Source organism: Ursus americanus, chromosome 23 (genome assembly GCF_024610735.1).
Source record: "Ursus americanus isolate L20-20 chromosome 23, mUrsAme1.1.p, whole genome shotgun sequence".
Taxonomy (NCBI): Eukaryota; Metazoa; Chordata; class Mammalia; order Carnivora; family Ursidae; genus Ursus; species Ursus americanus.
In genome coordinates this window covers 28,767,840-28,785,668 of record NC_142149.1, presented here as the reverse complement: position 1 = coordinate 28,785,668, position 17,829 = coordinate 28,767,840, and the positions used below count along the sequence as shown (strand labels likewise).

Below are 17,829 nucleotides of genomic sequence, written 5' to 3'. Positions count from 1 at the left end.
CCTAATACCATCACATGGAGCATTAGGATTTCAAAATATCAATTTGGGGATAAAGGGGGGTCCACAAATATTCAGACCATGGCATCGGAAAATGTGGGCAAAAGACTAAGTAGGAAAAGACAGCATTCCTCCCTTTGGAAAAGGCTGGGAGTATTGACATTTTAGTAATTGCTTTACTTTGTCATATTGTTAAAGAGACAGATTGAAAGCCAGTCACAAAATAAGACTTGCAATCCAAAGTTCAGCAACCTTCCTGAGCATCTGCTGAAATCCCATCTTGAGCAGAGTTGCTTAGGGCAATGGCAGCCAGGAGACTGGGTTTCAGGTGCTTCCTAGTATGGTCAGTATCCTGTCCAGAAATTCTGTGCCCCACAGTAAGCAGAGCAGGTGTTCTCCCAAGAGATTCCTCTGTAGCTGGTGCCTGGTCCCTCACAAAGTCTTTCTTCTAGGCACAGGCCGTGCCCATGCAAATGTGGGCCCACCATTCTGCAGAAAGAACTATATGTCTCTGAGCTCAACAAAAATGTCATATACGGCTAATGCAGGAAAACTTCCCATTTTCTTCCCCTCCCATAATACTAATCTCTAAGTTGAGTTTAATCCAGTACCTCTTTTCTGCAAACATATTTGGGATTTATCCCCAGAGATAGATCCAAATGGACACCTTACTTAAAAAAAAAAAGTGGCAGATGTTTACATAATTAATTCAAAGCTGTTTCTTGCAATTTATTCTTTTAAAAAGATTTTTGTTATTTATTTGAGAGAGAGAGAGCAAGAGAGCACAGAGGGAGAGTGAGAGGGAGAAGCAGACTCCCCACTAAGCAGAGAGCTTGATGCCAGGACCCTGAGATCATGACCTGAGCTGAAGGCAGACGCTTAACCAACTAAGCCACCCACGTGCCCTGTCTTGTATTTTATTTTCATCTTTTGAGGATTACTTTTACTTTTGGGGAGGAGTTTTACCAACAATGGGGCTGATTTAAATTTGTGATCATATTATTTAAATAAGCCACTTTCAGTTAATATTCCTGCATTTCTGTGGAAGAAACACTGTAGGTCAAGGATTTTATTCTATCGATTTAAACTGATTTTTATCTCACTCATTTTTTTTCTCTTGGGTAAATACCATCACATCGGTGTTTCTAAATCCAGGTGGCCTCCCCAAAATTTTCCCCATACTAACCACCTCACATCTTTGTTCAAGCCATTCTCCCCTTATAAAAGGCTATGCCCATCATCTGTTTCAAAATCCATCTCCAGACTTCTTTCTCTTCTGCACCCTTTTCCCTAATTAGCCCCACCACATTCTAAGAGCCTCTTTTCTCTGTCTATTCCTAAGTCATGGACAGAATGTGACCTGGCATCTGTTGATTCGTTGTTTTTTAAACCTTCTTATGTTATTTCATATTATTATTTTTAATCTATTTTTATTATTTCCTTTGTAACCTTTCCCACCATCAACCATTTATTTGCCCAGGGGCCAGACAGATTAGTAAACTTTCAATCCATGCTCATATTTCTCAGTTGGTGTAGAAAAAAAAAAAGTGTTTGTTTTTGTTTTAAAGAGACATACTACTTAAAAATCCTAAGGAGAGGGCACTTGGGTGGCTCTTCCCTCTGCTCCTCTTCTTCCTCTGCCCCTCTGCTTGCCGCCCCCACCCCTGCTCATGCTCTTGCTCTCTCTCTTTCGCAAAATAAATAAATAAATAAATAAATAAATAAATAAATAAATAAAACCTTTAAAAATGCTAGGGACAGGCAGTGTGGTGTACCAAAAGGATCGGAGGCTTTAATGTCAGACAAAGCTGAGTACAAAATCCTAGATTTGCCTTTGGCCAAGTTTTTGAACTTCTCAGCTCCCTTATCTGTGAAATGAGTAAAATAATGCATATCTCCTGGAGTTCCTGGGGGAAATTAAAGAAATAACCATGGAAAGCACCCCTCAGTTGGGAGATCCTCAAGGAAAAGGAACTAGAATTCCGGGTGAAAGAACTTCCAGCTTTTCAATGCTCCACTGCATGTAGAGTGAACGCTCCTAACAAGCTGGCTTAATAGCCCCTTGAGAGTCACCAGTTTGGGATGTGGGAGGATGGGTGTGGACAGGCTACCTGGAGGGGAGCACACCTAAATTCCAGGAGTGATAAGGGAAAGGATCGAGAAGCCACCCATCGTTCACTTTCCTTTGAACCTCTCTTCCAGCAAGCCCTCAGGGTTTACGTTCAGCGGCAGGGCCCTGATTCACCTCTGTTTGCTTGATTTGAAAGCTGCCTAGATTAAAAAAGAATTGGTGGGGACAACAATAAACAGATCCCTGTGGAGGATATTCCATTTGTGGTTCTCATTGAATCTCAAGAGTTTCTTCGTGATACCAACCTTCTCACGTGGCAGACAAGGAAAGGTTTTTTAAAACTGCCCTGGAGCCTCGCACAATAGCGTAGGCGGAGCTGGCCCTCAAAATGGTGAAGGAATAAACAAACGGAGCTATGAAGAAATGAATGATGAAGAATGAAGGAATGCCACACAGCCAAGACTAGAACGCAGACAGGAGACCTTGTTTGCTGCTCTCTTCTTCACAATTGCTTTTAAGAGTCTTGGCCTGCCTCCCGCTTTGCAATTTCTCTTCCTCTGGCCTCTGCCTCCTCAGTTTCCACCGTCCAACTCCACCCCTTCTAGGAGTGCACCGCCCCCCAGCCCTCCCCGCCCTCCTCCTCTCTCCTAGCCCCGCCCCATCCGACACGAGGCTCCTCCCCTTCGCACCGGCTCTGCGGAATGAATGGCAGCATTGCCGCCGCGCCGCTCGGGGTGCTGATTGGTCGCCCGGCTCGGTGACGCGCTGGCGGCCGCGGGCGCACGCAGGCGGGCGGAGCTGGCAGGGGTGGAGCGGGGCTCCGGGGCGGGGCGCGGGCGCCCGGGGGTGGAGGAGCCGGGAGGCGGGAGGCGGGAGGCGCTGGGGCCGTTTAAGCGGCCTCCCTCCCGCCCCCAGCCGCCCGGTCTGGCCCCGGCCCTGTCCCGACCCCCGGCCTGGCCCACTCAGCCTTACCCCGCCGAGCGGTCCGCCGGGCACGCGGGCGGCCTCCGGAGCAGCGCAAGCCGATGAGGGCCGCGCGCCCTGCTGCCGGCGCTGACGAGACGGAGCTCCCGGCCCCCGAGGAGGAGCGGAGGATCAATGCGGTTCAAGAATCGATTCCAGCGGTGAGAGAGGGATGGCGCCCCCGCCCCACCGCCCGTGCGGGCAGCGGGTCCCTGATCCCGCCTCGTCCGGCGTGGGTCCCGGCTCCTTACCTGGGTCCATCCCCCCGCGGATCCCGCGCGTTGGCCGGGGACCAGCTCCCGGGGTATTCCCCGCCCTGCGGTCCCTGGGCGAGCCCCTTCCCGAGAGGACCGCGATCTCATGCGTGACCGGGGTTCCCAGACCCCGAATCCCGAGCCTGCCCTCCGTCCAGGGGATCCCATTGCTCACCCGACTTCATCCTGCCGACCCCCATCCCAGCAGGGCTAGTGCCTTGCTCTGAGGACCGGAACCCCAGCCGCAGATGCCGACCCCGCTTCCTCTAACCCTAGCTTTGGCCTCCACCCCTTATCCTCAGCTTGGGGGGCTCCCGGGGCGCGCGGAACAGGGGCCGGGCAGCTGCTGCGCCCTGCTTCGAGATTTGTCGTAAAACAGGGTACAGGGTGCTGGGCGTTTTAGTGCTATGTCTGTGATCGGCCCTTGCAACAGGGAAACTGAGGCATGCTCCGCTGGTTTAGCCTTGCCTGGCCAGGTTCGGGCCTTGCCAGTTCTCTAAGCTTGCTGGTTTAGCGTCCAAGGGCGGTGCTGTGTTGGGCACTGCGAAGGGACAAGTTAGCATTCGGGTGGTGAGTGCTGCTGTTGAGGCGCCTGTATTAGGAAATGAGGAGGAGGAACCGAGGAGGTGCCACCGGAAGGTTGGCCGGCAGCTCATTCACTGGAGAGCTGGTGGGAACGCCAGCCTAGGGAGGCACGGTGGCCTTAATCCCTGCTGGGGTCTCTGACATTTAGCAATAGATGGAGGCTGGCCCATGGTTCTGAGAGGAAGCTCTAGGCTTTTTTTCTTTCTTTCTTTCTTTTTTTTTCTTCCCTAATTCTTCATTTAAGTGGGTGAAAGTTCATCTCCCCTGTGTTTCACTCTCCATCCTTTGTCTGAATCTTTCAGCCGTGGCCCCATTCCCAGACCTTCACTAGCAGGCAAGCTTGGTGTGCAGTGATGGGGAATTTGAAAGAAAAGGAGTGCATGAAAATTTTCCAAGGAGGTTATTGTTGAGTTTTTAGACATTGCCTTTTATTTCAGAATTTCAAACTGCACTTTTTTTTCCCTTTCCAGCCCCCTTAGCCTTTGATGCCCCCCCCCCATTATTCTTCTCTCATTCGTCCCCCAGTCCCACAGGGTAAAGGAGCCAAAAACACATAGAAAGGGTTGGGGTGGGCCGTGCCATTAGAAGGGTGATGAGTTTGAAGACTTGGATTCATTTATGACTATTGCTCACCACTCAGGGTGTTGAATGCCTGACACTATTCCCATGGTGGGAACGTGGTATCAGTGCTTCTGAAGGCAGAAAGGAACCATGATGTCTGGCTTTAGAACATGAAGTCAGGCATGAAGGGTGGAGGGGCTTTAAGGGAGAAAGTAACATGCATTCAAGTATGGTTGGTAAGGCCCTGTGCATGTGGTTTGTTTGATTTGGTTTTACTTCTTTGAACATCTGTGTGCTTCCTGTTTTCAGAGAACAGTGACAATATTCTGTGAAATTACCCTTCCTTATTTGATTGAATTTGTATTTCTTTCCTATCCTTTGAATTCTCCTCCAGAAAGAAAGAAAGAAAGAAAGAAAGAAAGAAAGAAAGAAAGAAAAAAGGCCTTTTTTAGCAACAAACATTAAAACAATGTTAAGAGAAATGGGGGGAAAAAACCAAACAACCCTTCGTTACAGATCCTACTGTCTCAGCTGATTGAACTACTTTTGGGGGATGCTAATCTTCCCAGTCCTTATTATCAGCGTAGTAATGTGATTTTGTGCTCTACTTCATTCATTTAAAGATGAAAAATAGAGGCATTTCTTTTGGTGTGGCACAGGCTTTGTAATTTTCTCAGTGACTGCACAGAATCAATGGATATTTAACATTTATTTTTTTATGGCAACTCCACCTACCCTGATTTTCTTTGAAGATCGAATGATAACATAATTTTTCTGTTTTTCTGTTACAGACAAAATTGGAAAGCTATTTCTCAGGGTAAATTTGAACTTGGACATAAAGCCTGCAAATACAAATTAACTTAACAAAAAAAGTCCTTTGTGTGTATTGTACAACATTAAAATGTTGGGAGTACTGTTCATCATGTTTTCAAGGCATGTTCCTTATATCTTCTGAGCATTCAGAAACATTATAGGTGGGTAAATTACAGAGAAACTGGAGGGAGGGACATACTGTCTCTGAATGCATGTGCTGCTTCTCCTGATAGATTTATCAAGACTCCCTTGAAGAGAATTTGATTGCAGTAAAAACATTTCATTAGGCCGTAGTTTGTGGCTATGCCTAAATTACAAGAAATGAACACCTTGCTGGTTTGTTCGTAATGGAAATGTGGTGGTCATTGTAGCTTGGATAAACTTCCAGAGTTCTGCCATTTCTTCAGAGGAAGGCTGTGAAGAAGGAGAGCCCACTGTCCTAAATGGAGGGCTTTATGCATGCATGGCTTCTCAAAAAGTTTAGGATATGAAAAATGCCACTGGGACACAGAGCATATTTTCTCTTGCTTTATCCTTTCCACATCTGAGTCTCCCTCTCCCAGAGTCATTTTCTCCCTTTCACAGTATCCCTGACTGATTAGAATAATTGCTAACATTTATTGAGCGCTTACTTGTGCCAGGCAGTGGCTGGGTATTTGTGTGTTGCTCATCTCATTTTCAACTGCAACCCTGGAAGACAAACTTTCTACCTACTTAATAGACGAGCAAATAGAGTTAGAGAGTAAAAGGCAACTTGCCACAGTCACATGGCTAGGAAAGGGCAGACCTGTTTCAATTCAATCTCCTGTCCCTCTCCACCACCCGTGCTGCCAGTTCACCTTTGTCTGTCTCCCTGCTTACACAATATCATGTGTACAGTGCTGAGGCCTAGGACCCAGAGAGCTTCTACTGTATGGTGTTGGTGCATACTCATTTCTCCAGCCCTGCCACTGAAAATCCAAGGAAAAGGACTTGCTCCTTGCTTCAGCTCCAGTCTTGTGACCACTGGTTAGCTTCAAACTGATTATGTGATAAAGCACCTTATTCATAAGCATTAGGAAGTCTTCCAAGACTGCCTGTTGCCTTTTTTTTTTTTTAACATGTTCTCAGACCATTGAATTACAGGCATGGGGTAGTCTTATATATATATGCCTTCTCCCTTATTTAATAATTAAGTTAAATGTCATCCACCACTATCACCACCTCTGGCAATGGACACTTTTCCTGAACACCATGCTCGCTCATAAACTGGCTAATAATAAGGTGCTTTATATATGGGTTGGCTTATGTTGCTCCATCAAGTGCTGTTGAAAGAGCCCTTGGAATATCCATGGTCTTGGCTTTTAAGAATTTTCTTTTCATGAGACTCAAGGTGCTTTTGGCCCTAAGACTGCCTATTTCTCTTTGTTACATACAGAACCTGTTGGATCCCGAGTGAAACTAATTGACAACAGGGTATCTCTCAGTTAAGATAAAATAGTTAAGCAACAGGCAGAATTTCTTTCTATTCATTCATTCAACACTTACTTATTAAGTTCCAGCAATAAGCTCGGTATTGTGCTTGGGATTGGAAATGAAATGGTGGACAAGAAGGCCTTTGTGGAATTGACATTACAGTGGGGAAAGATGAAATAAAAAAATACCCAAATTTAAAAAAACGATTTTTAACTAATTCTGATAAGGGCTCTGGTAGGGTGGGAGGGCTGAACTGATACTTTAGGGTAGGATGGTCAGGAAAACCTCTGAGGAGGTGACATTTAAGCTGAGCCTGACAGGTGAGGAGAGTTGAACCTTCTGGAGAAGAATGTTCTAGGCAGAAGTAAATAGCAAACACAAATGCCCCAAGCCAGATGAGATCTTGGTGGTTTGAGGAGCAGAAAGGAGGTGGTATAGCTGAAGGGTGGAGAGTGAGAGGAAGGTGGCTCCCTGAGGCTGCAGAAGCAGTGGGGACCAGCTTGTGGGCCACTTTGGGAAGCCAAAAGCAAGTTTTAAGCCAGAGTTGGGGTGTGTGCTGTGATCTGGTTTTCACAGACTATTGTGGCTGCTGAATGAAGAAGAGTCTGTACGGGGACAAGCAGGGAGACTGATTGAGAGATTTATATTTGTATAGACCAGAGATGTCAGTGTCTTGATGTGTAAGGTAGGGTCTGTGGAACTGTAGAGAGCTAGGCTGATCTGGAATATATTTGGAAGTAGTATTGACAACACTTGTATTTGGAGAATGGGGAACACGTAGGAATCAAGGACAACTTCTGGGATTTGACCTCGGGCCTCAGAGATCTGCTGGTGGGTCATAGATTTACTTTCAGAAGGCACAGTGCTTTGGGCTATCTGTTCTTTCTCTCCAGAGTTGTGAAATTTTGTCATGGGGGGTTTGGGCGTTTAAGAATGCTGGGTAAGGGGGAAGCAAGAGAGAGTGTTGAAAGAGAAAGCGAGGACATAAGTGACAGACCTGACTAAATAATAATTTATTAGGGGTGCCTGGGTGGCTCAGTTGATGAAGCATCAGAGTCTTGAATTTGGCTCAGCTCATGAACTCAGGGTTGTGAGATGGAGCCTGCTTAAGATTCTCTCTCTCGGCCCTTCCCTCCTCAAAAAAATTAAATAATAGCTTTATTAAAGTGTGTTTCCCATACCCAGGATTAAATTAGCTTCCCTGAAACCCTGTAAAACCTGCTGGATACTCTCCTCTGGCATCAGATGACCGTTAGGGTTACTCCTCCTTAGGTAGAGGCGGCTTCCATAAATGGGTGCTGTTTTCCCTAACACTTGACAACCTTTCTCATTCTTTTTGGGGGAAGAGAATAGAATAGGTTCAGCGTGTGGGAGTTAATTTGCATTTCACTTCTGCTTTTCCATTTAGGTTTTAGGAATGATTTCTTCAGGAGGCTATGTTGGAGGCTTGATTGTACCCTGGCAGATGAGAGAGAACTGGAAAAAATCGCATTGTAAATTTCTCAGCAGAACACGTTGTGTGGTGGTTTTCACTGAGCCCCAGACAGTGATGGGCTCCTCGCAGACTTGCTCTTCCCTCGCCTCATTGTGAATCTGGCTCTGGCCGTAAGAGACTACCTTAAGTCACATGGGTGGGATATTTTTCTCTACAACTTATGAGTTTATTTTTACTCTGAGTGATTCCAGGTGGGCAGGGACAAAGCTGTCACAAACATGGCCACCCAGCTTCTTTGCTTTTAGGAGAAAATGTGAAAGTCTATCCCTGTTGCTGTGTAATGGCTTGACTATTTTTAGGTTGGGCTGCCAGAGATATAAATTGCTATTTTAGTCTTCAGCCTGGTGGTGGTAGACGAACCTTACTTACTGCACCCTAAACAGAACACTCGCAATTTAATCTACCCTCTACCACCTTGGAGCCTGCTCTTTACCCTTTAAAATTCCTAATAGGGTATGCTACTTATAGCTCTGTTGTTATGTCTGGGGGTGATGGGGTAGATCCTTGAATGCTTGGGATGCTTTTAAAGCATTCTCCTCAAGAGTGCAGTTATTTTCCTTTTTACTAATAAGAGCTATCTAGCGACACTCTTGTCCCTTAGGAAATTAGTAAAGTTACTTAAAGGATTAGCAGGGGAGAAAAGATTTATTTTATCTGTGTGCGAAAATAGCTTGGATAAATTCTGAAGCATCTGAACCATTTGTCAAATTCCATTCAATAAGATATATTCTGCACACTAGTTAGATAAGTAACCCATTGGTGGTCCAAGTGAAATATCACTGTCCCAGATTCATTCCCCATTGGATTTTCCACCTAAACTCTGTATATTGGGTTGACAGGAAGTGCCATTTTCTTTTTATTTATTTGCTCTAAGGATAACAGACCCTTTTAATTAAGGGAGAAAATGCTAGTCTTTTGTTTCTAAGCCGGGCATTGTTTAGGATGGCTTGACCATGTGCTTCAGACCTGGCTCTGCCATTTGGTTCAGCCTGGTACCATTTTTCATCATGGTAATTAATAAGGTGTGACTGGTCAGAACTCGTTAGTGGCAGATGACAAAATCTCCCCCTTTTCTCCTGTCTTAAACTAGCTCAAGCAAAAGGATAATTTATAGCGCAAAGCCTGCTGACGTCTTGCAGGCTCCAGGCACAGGAATGCAGCGGGGCCTCTGAGACCGGAGTGCTGTGGGGGCTCTTGTACCTCTCTGTTTCTCTGCATCTGCTTCTTTCGAGTGGCTGCTTTTTTAACTTCCTGAATTTACATCTCCCCTTTTCCAGAGAACAGACTAAACCAGCATCCCTCATGAAACATGGCAGGGACAGTGTGGGTTGGGTTTTGGAGGGTCCTCACCTCCCCACTGAAGTATAAGAATGCTGTTTGTAACGTCAGGTACCCTGGTGTTCATGGTTTTCACTGTATTGCTGTTTCCACAAAGTGGCCCAAAGGGAAGTATGGAATATGGGTATGTGTCTGTATGTATAACTGATTTTGATATTTAGATACATACACACATTTGTATGTATGTATGTATGAATTTTATAGTCAGGGTATCAGGTAGTAGTTATATATTTGGATTTGAAAGCAAACTGTTTTAACTCAGGAAGAATGCAGGTAAAAACATACCTCTAGTTTAGGTGGCCTAGAGGCAGCCAGGTATCATTTATTTAAGCTGTGTGGTGCTGGAACAAGTAACGTAATATAGGGAAACTAGTTGGACAGGCCTGCTAATCGTGGAATGTAGGGTGGAAAGATCTCCATGTATAATGTTTTATAAATTTTGAGAGAGAAAATTGAAACCTTGCTTTGGAGCCCTTTTCACTGAATGGCAGTTACTGGCATTTGTAAAGTTTAGAAAGATTCCCTTGCGTTTTTCCCCTGAGATTTTAGATTTGATTGTGACTTTTTTTATTCATAACTTTTTTTTTTTAGCTTGGGGGGTTATGAGTTGAAGGGAGTGGATATGATTGATTTCTGTTTGCCTTTGGTTGGTAGAGGTTTCTCTTTTGAATAAACTGAAAGAATACCTAATTCAATAAACTAGGGCATTTGTTTTCGGATCATGGCTGTTGGCTCAGTTTCCACCTGTTTAGTGGCTTTGGTCTTGTTCCCGTAACTAGGTATTTCCAGCAGCTGCCTCTTCAATTAGAATAGACCAAACAATATTGGCAGCCTTCCCCATTGTTCTTTACATGCTTCGAGCTTGTCTCACGTGATGTGTTTTTGTTTGTCCAGGTTCATGAACCACCGGGCCCCAGCCAACGGCCGCTACAAACCAACCTGTTACGAACATGCTGCTAACTGTTACACACATGCAGTAAGTATGCTTGCCTGCCCTTTGCATCCTTCCCAGAGGGCTCTGGTGGAAGGAGGGGCCGTTATCTCTAGTACCCTCGGCCCAGTTAGTTGGATGTACCTATCTCTGTGACCTCACCCACCAGGGCGGCAGTGCTGAGTCTTGTTACCAGAAGCCATGAGCATGTCAAACCCTTTGAGCGCTCTGCCCTGTTGCCAGCTCTGTCCATCCTAGACTGACCTTCTCTGACCAATCTTCTGTAAAAGAATAATAGTTATGTACCCTAGTTATAGGAAAACCAAAAAGACAACTATTTATGAGGACTGTTACCTCTGGAATGAGGTAAATCACCTTTTCAAGACAGTCAGCTGTGTTCATGTGGCAAAGAGAGTTCACTGTGTGGTTGAAAAAGGTGTTTTTTTTCTTACCAAGTGATCCCTCGAAACAGGTAGCCACCCTGTCCCCACTTCCATGGCATCCACTGCTTTTCAGTTACTCCACATTGTTGAAGAAAAACCTGATTTAATTCTTAAATTCTTAGTGAACTTTTTTCTTCCTTATAAAAGCAAAACATGCGCATTATGAAGGGATAAAGAAAGGGGGGGTAATCAGAAGGGGGAATGAAGCATGAGAGACTATGGACTCTGAGAAACAAACTGAGGGCTTCAGAGGGGAGGGGGGTGGGGAATGGGATAGGCTGGTGATGGGTAGTAAGGAGGGCACATATTGCATGGTGCACCGGGTGTTATACACAACTAAAGAATCATCGAACTTTACGTCAAAAACCAGGGATGTACTGTATGGTGACTAACATAATATAATAAAAAAAAAACATTAAAAAAAAACATGCTCATTATAAGAAACTTGGAAAATACTGAAGAATATATAAGAAAAACAAAACTACCCAGAAATAAATTAATGCTATGGTGCATTTCTTCTATTTGCGTGTTATGTTCATGAATATGTATTTTCATAGTTTTCCTGTTAATGTCGTATCAGTGACATTTTCTTGTGTCATTATGAATTTCCGTTTATCTTTGGTTTCATTATTCCCTTTGAAAGTTGCATTTGGTGAGACTTTTGAGGAAAAGGAGGTAGCTGCTATATAGCTGAGGATCAGACAAAGAGAAGGCGGCCAACTTAATCCTCTCACGAATAGTGTTTAGAACAGGCTTATGTAGTTATTTTAGACAGTGTTAGTACAAGACAGTGTTAGTACATATGTCATTATAATAAAATTTGCTTGAATTCTAGTTGTGCCTTTTCATATCTTTAATCCTCTCCCCCAAAGAATGGTTACAGAATAGTTTTCTATAGAGAAACAATGATGTCATATAAACCCCACGTTAACTGGTTTCTAGTAGATTCCTTTATAATCTAATAGAACAATAACATTTGGTCATTCCTTAGCATCAATCAAACTTTATGAAGCATCTATTTTATGTATTGTAATGGTGGAGTTCAGATAATACTTAGTAATACTGAAACATCATCCTAATTTATCACTGGATATCCTTTTGCCTTAGGTGCTAAAAAGACTTATTTAAATAATTAATATGCTGGAATCTTGCTAAAGGGAAAAATTAGTACCTGACATGCCTGCCCTGGATTCCGTAAAAGAACTTCAGTGATGAGATTTGGAGTAACCTCTCTAGTGGACAGTCTCCCTGGACCCATGGCTTAGATTCTGGGGACAGGAAGGATTTAGTGGAGTTCTTTAGACTTGAGGTAACCCCTGTCTTCGCCTTAGTGACACACTTATGTGGAGTGAGCTTTGACCAGAGGGTTAAAATGTTTAGAGTACCAATTTGGACTAAAGAACACATTGCCTAATTTGATTGTCTTTGATACCATCAGAATATCCATCTTTTATTCTTGACCAATGTTTGATGGATTTAACTGCTAAAAGTAAAATTACTTCCAAAGATAATTGTCCACAGGCCCATAAGAAAAAGTTTTGTGTTTGTATGTGTGTATTTAAGTCTAGGGCAGGGTTAGGATATAAGGAATATAAAAATTTGGATAATAATTTATTTGGCCTCTTCCTTCCCCCATTGCTCCAATATACATCCATTATTTTTTCTATTTACCAACTACAAAACACTGATGAAAGTTACAGGTACAGTGCCATGATAGTTTCTGTACCACCGACCAATGAAGTAATCAATGACGTGTTTGTTACTTAGCATTACATTGAGCACTTAATGTAACAGTTTGGCTATTGAGATGCACAGCTCACTTTTAGGAATATTATTTGCTGGAGATGGACTTGAATGATCCCTTATCTCTTCTGGGTGTGTCATAAGTTAAGGAATACTTGTATAAAACAAAGTTAAGGGAAAAACTGACGAAACCTCCATGTTAATTTTTTAGAACAAAATGTCATCTTATTAAACTTACTGAACTGTATCCCTGCTTTTTGACTTTCAGAGAGCAGTGAAATTTCTAAAACAGACAAAACAAAAAAAATTCCATCGTCGTCATTTCATTAAAGAGAGGATATGTGAAAGTAGAAAAGACATAATTTCAAAATAAATTAAGTTCTGTCTGATGAAAAACTTACTTTATTGTCATTAATTTTCGCACATCATCTGGGCCAATGAAAACTTCAGCATTTGAAAATTCAATGCTGATCTTATCTGGAGAATGATAATTTGTTGCAAGAGGGCAAAAGTCGGTATTGGGGAAAAAAAGATAAGATGCTAGAGTTTGCATTCTTGGCCAGGTATGCTTATTCTAATATCTAATAAGATGGTTTATTTTTCCTGAGGATGTTAATTATTAAAAAATGTTTACTACTCTTCAGTTTTACTGTGAACCAAAAACTTCTCTAAAAAGATGAAGTCTTCAAAAAAAAGTTTACTCGCGGTACCCATACTCATACGACAGACATTGAAATTTGTGTGCATGTGGGGTATAACCTATGGTACGGAAAATAGAATTCTCTGCAGGATTACGGTCTCTTAAAATTACTTGAATAGGTAAGAATGGATTCCCCTTGCTTACCTGAAAGGTGCTATTGAAAATAAATTACCCCCAAATGCTTTCACTTGGCACTAGTTCCCAAACTGGTGGAATGTACAGATCCAAACTAAAAATCAGAACATGACTTGTACAGTTGATTTTTGTGTATGTGGTGTATATTATAATACTTTTTGACTCAATTCATTCACTTAACCCTTTGCTGAAATACTGAGATTTCAGTAGTTCATGGGGAAACTAGGGAAGAACATTGAAAAGTAGGACTGCCCTGGGAAATCTGGATGCGTGCTTGGTGTTGGATTTTACGTACCTATTTAAATCACATTAGAGAATAGGATGAAATACATTCTTATGTAATGAAATTAGGATAAAAAACATCTGATTGGCCACAGCTGAGCTGTGTTGCATCCTGTACTGCCTGTTTGGGTGCCCGGTGGTGGCCACGGTTCCTGGGTCCCGAACGGCACTCACTGTCACCAGTGCAGCCACCAACCACTCCATGAGAGGCAAATGTTTAAAATGATCTTTCTAAAATTGTCCCTGGGAAACCTGTGTATTTTTAACAAAGGTCTCAATTTCACCAAACCCAGAGTATTTACTCTTCCTTGCCCTTCCCTCAGTTCCTCATTGTTCCAGCCATCGTGGGCAGTGCCCTCCTGCATCGGCTGTCAGACGACTGCTGGGAAAAGATCACCGCGTGGATTTATGGGATGGGCCTCTGCGCCCTCTTCATCGTTTCCACAGTATTTCACATTGTGTCGTGGAAGAAGAGCCACTTGAGGTACCGTGGATGGCACGCTCGTTCACCAGATCAGAATAGCAGACTCGGGTAGCCTCCGCTACCAGCATGTTTCAGTCAGGTTGAGGCTACAGAGCAGATAGACGTTTCCTTGCCCTGTAGACTATAATGCTATGCCATTATTCAGGAAATTTCCGATGGATTGGACACACTTTGAGGATCCCCATATGTGTCTAAGAAAACAGGTCTTTCTCAGAAGGCACCAACAAAACCACACTGCTTCCCCAGGATTTACATCGTAAAATCCCCAGACCTGTCTTTTAATGTTGTCAAGCGCAGGACAGGTAAGAGCGCAGTGGCTGTGGGGTAGTGACAAAGTACACTGAACTCGGAGTCAGCCCAGCCCTGCCACTCAGCCTTGTGTAAGTCACCAGACCCCATGGAGCCTCAGTTTCTTCATCACTAAAACGAGAATGATAATGCCCGACTCCCAAGGTTCTGTGATAGGTAAATGAGATAATGCATGCCAAAATGATTTGAAAATTACAAATGACCAGGACTTGGTAATGTAAGGAGGTTTGCTACAGTTTGGGTTTACTGTTTTGCAACTTTCAGCTTTCAGGATTAGGTTCTGTGTATCTATTCAAACAGAATTCATATACTAGCTTTCAGGTACTTTCGTTGCAACCCATACCAGGCCCACTAGCCTCCCAATAATGACATAAAAGCATTCCTCCTTTGAGTGAAGGATTAATTTGGGGAAATATAAAGGGAGAAGTACACCATTTAGTTGCTTTTGGGATACATTCTGTACAACCCAAAAGTGCAAAATTTCTTTTCGTAAAAGGAATATTCAGAGCAGACTTAGAGTGTTTTAAAATAATAGAATATAGCTTTTGGTTTTACAGAATGCCCAAAAAAATCTCAAAACGATTCAAACAATCTAATATTAAAAAGACATGCGTTATTTAAGAGCAGGGTTTGGGATTCGTGAGATGATTACTGGTCTCCTTACAAGTAGAATCATAGTTTCAGAGCACGAAGGATCCTTAGAGGTCATCTAATCCAAACCCCTTAATTTTCACCTGGGGAAACTGAGGCTCAGCAGTGTCTTGCCTTGCCCAGGTCAGTGAGACTAGCAGAGTGTGATCATTCCAGGACCTCTGACTCCCAGTCCTACGGGTTTCACCCACACCCTTCTCTTATAGTTCCCAGCCTGCTACCTGTGCCTAGAAGGTGACTGTTCCTTGGGCCTAAAATAAAACCACAGCATTGGATCATGAGGGCTTGCTGGGGCATACTCAACAAGAGAGCCTCAAAAGTACCTGTCTCCCCAGCACACACTGTCACAGAGACCAGAGGCCAGAGTACTTCATTATCTTCCTGGCACAATGCAACGCTGTGGTTGCCTCGGCTGACTTGGCTTTGATGTCTAGATTTCTGAATCAATAAAGAGTTGTAGATTCGTACTTCGGTATTCAGGGCCTCCCTCCCAGGGGCTGGAGAAGGTGTCATAGAAACCAGTCTCTCTTGAACTTTGAAATAGCACTGCTAGAATCAAGCCATGTGTGGATTTTTGCTCTGCATTAATTTTTTTTATATTTCCAAATATAGCCTTATTTAGAAGCAAGGGAATGAGCATTTATTGAGTACCTCCATGTGCTGGATGCTGTGCTGATGAACACATGGTCTATGTGATCTCATTTAATGCTCACACATACTCTATGATAGAAATGTTGTCGTTTCTATTTTCCTTGTGAGGAAAGTGAGGGTCAGAGAAGCTGGGGTGGATCTTGAATAAAATTACAGGTCTGACTTTACCTGCTGTAACAAATGCCTACAGTCTAGAAAGCTGAATTTCTAGACTGGCCCCAGACCTGGCTAGGAATCCCAGTCATCCAAAGAGTTTAAAAACATAAAAGATTCTCCTTTTCCCTCCACCCCTACCCCATGTTCTAGCCATTTTAAAAATTACAATCTTCTGGACTAGAGTTTATCACTATATTTTTTAAGCTTCGCAGGTGGTTGTGATATGCAGTCAAGTTTGAGAAGCATTAATCTAGTGTTTGCTTTTTTAGACCTGTGACCTAAATTATTTTCACTTCGCTAATACATGACTGATAGTAACTGTGACTAAAACATCCTCAACTTGCTTTGGCCGACCCTGTGTAAGTGGTGAGGCAAAATCTAACACTAACCCTAAACCAAACCACAGCTATCACCCCTTGAACACTGAAAACGGATTCAAGATGATGCAATGCATTCATACTTTGGAATCACCTCAGTGAAGGGCAGATTCTGTCTAATCCATTGGGTGACTAGACCTCAGTGGCCAGATCTTTGTACACTTCCTGAATTTTCAGTTTTGGAAGGAGGAACTCACTTAGAAATCCAGGTGGCTACCTGCTTACAGCAAATGCGCCTTTTTTTTGTTTGTTTTGTTTTGTTTTGTTGCTGTTCCTATTAGTTTCTAAATTGCCTTTATTATAACTTATTGTATACACTAAGATATTTGAAGTGAGAGTTTCTTTGAAGACATTCTAGAAAGACAAAGAACTGCTCCACACCCTGCACTATGATAGGGGTTGAGGAGTGCTCTGCCCTCAAGGAATTTCTTAGTTACATAGGATCTAAAAGAAACGGAAAACATCAGCACAGATTTTATTTTAACCAAAATAAATTCAGAGCTCCTGATTACTGTGGGGTTCTGCCCCTGTATCTCATACATAGTGAATATCGTATGTGCAAGCTTAAAAGTAATGTAAAGCTTTTACTTGTGGCTTCATATTATTAAAAATAGCTGTGTAAAGATGAATGGGTAAAGATGTGGTTCATATATACAATGAAATATTACTCAGCTATCAGAAAAGATGAATACCTACCATTTACATTGACATGGATGGAACTGGAGGGTGTTAGGCTAAGTGAAATAAGTCAGTCAGAGAAAGACAATTATCATATGGTTTCACTCATATGTGGAATATAAGGAATAGTGCAGAGGACCGTAGGGGAAGGGAGGGAAAACTGAATGGGAAGAAATCAGAGAGGGAGACAAACCATGAGACTCTTGGCTCTGGGAAACAATCTGAGGGTTGTGGAGGAAAGGGAGGTGGGTGGGGGGATGGGCTAACTGGGTGACGGGCGTTGAGGAGGACACGTGATGTGATGAGCACTGGGTGTTATACGCAACTGATGAATCACTGAACGTTATATCAAAAACTAATGACGTACTGTATGTTGGCTAATTGAATTTAAATTTAAAAAAATAGTGTGTGACTTTGAAAGCCAAGTTATAACTTCCATAAGAAACTAGAACAGGAATGGAAATTACAACATAACGGAGTGATAACCCATGCTGCCAGTCTGAAAATTTTCTAAAAACTTTGCCTAACATGTTTTTCCCCCCCACTAGGACAGTGGAGCATTGTTTTCACATGTGTGATAGAATGGTTATTTATTTCTTCATTGCTGCTTCTTACGCTCCATGGTAAGATACTGTCTGTTTTTGAAGGTAGTGTTTTTGGGATAGATTTTCTGTCCTACTTCCTTCCCTTCCTCCTGTCCCTGCCCCCTGCATATACCCCACCCCTCTCCCTCCAACACACATGCATACATGTTTTT

The 17,829-nt window shown here is 43.1% G+C and overlaps 1 protein-coding gene across 4 annotated transcripts in view; it reads left to right on the top strand.

Annotated features, from left to right (window-relative positions):
* Positions 1-2,893: 2,893 nt before the first annotated feature.
* MMD (monocyte to macrophage differentiation associated) overlaps positions 2,894-17,829 on the top strand; it is a 36,524-nt gene continuing 21,588 nt past the window's right edge. For 2 of the 4 annotated variants that reach the window (XR_015721313.1, XR_006775480.2), the window contains exons 1-4: positions 2,896-3,192; positions 10,427-10,508; positions 14,090-14,250; positions 17,621-17,695. Coding sequence is in view for 2 of the 4 variants with exons in the window: in XM_087854515.1 (XP_087710641.1) it covers positions 3,167-3,192; positions 10,427-10,508; positions 14,090-14,250; positions 17,621-17,695 (344 nt within the window). In the remaining 2 variants the exon portion in view is untranslated. Of the gene's footprint in view, positions 3,193-10,426; positions 10,509-14,089; positions 14,251-17,620; positions 17,696-17,829 lie in introns of all 4 variants that reach the window. The other 2 variants (XM_087854515.1, XM_045773019.2) reach the window with 2 other exon arrangements.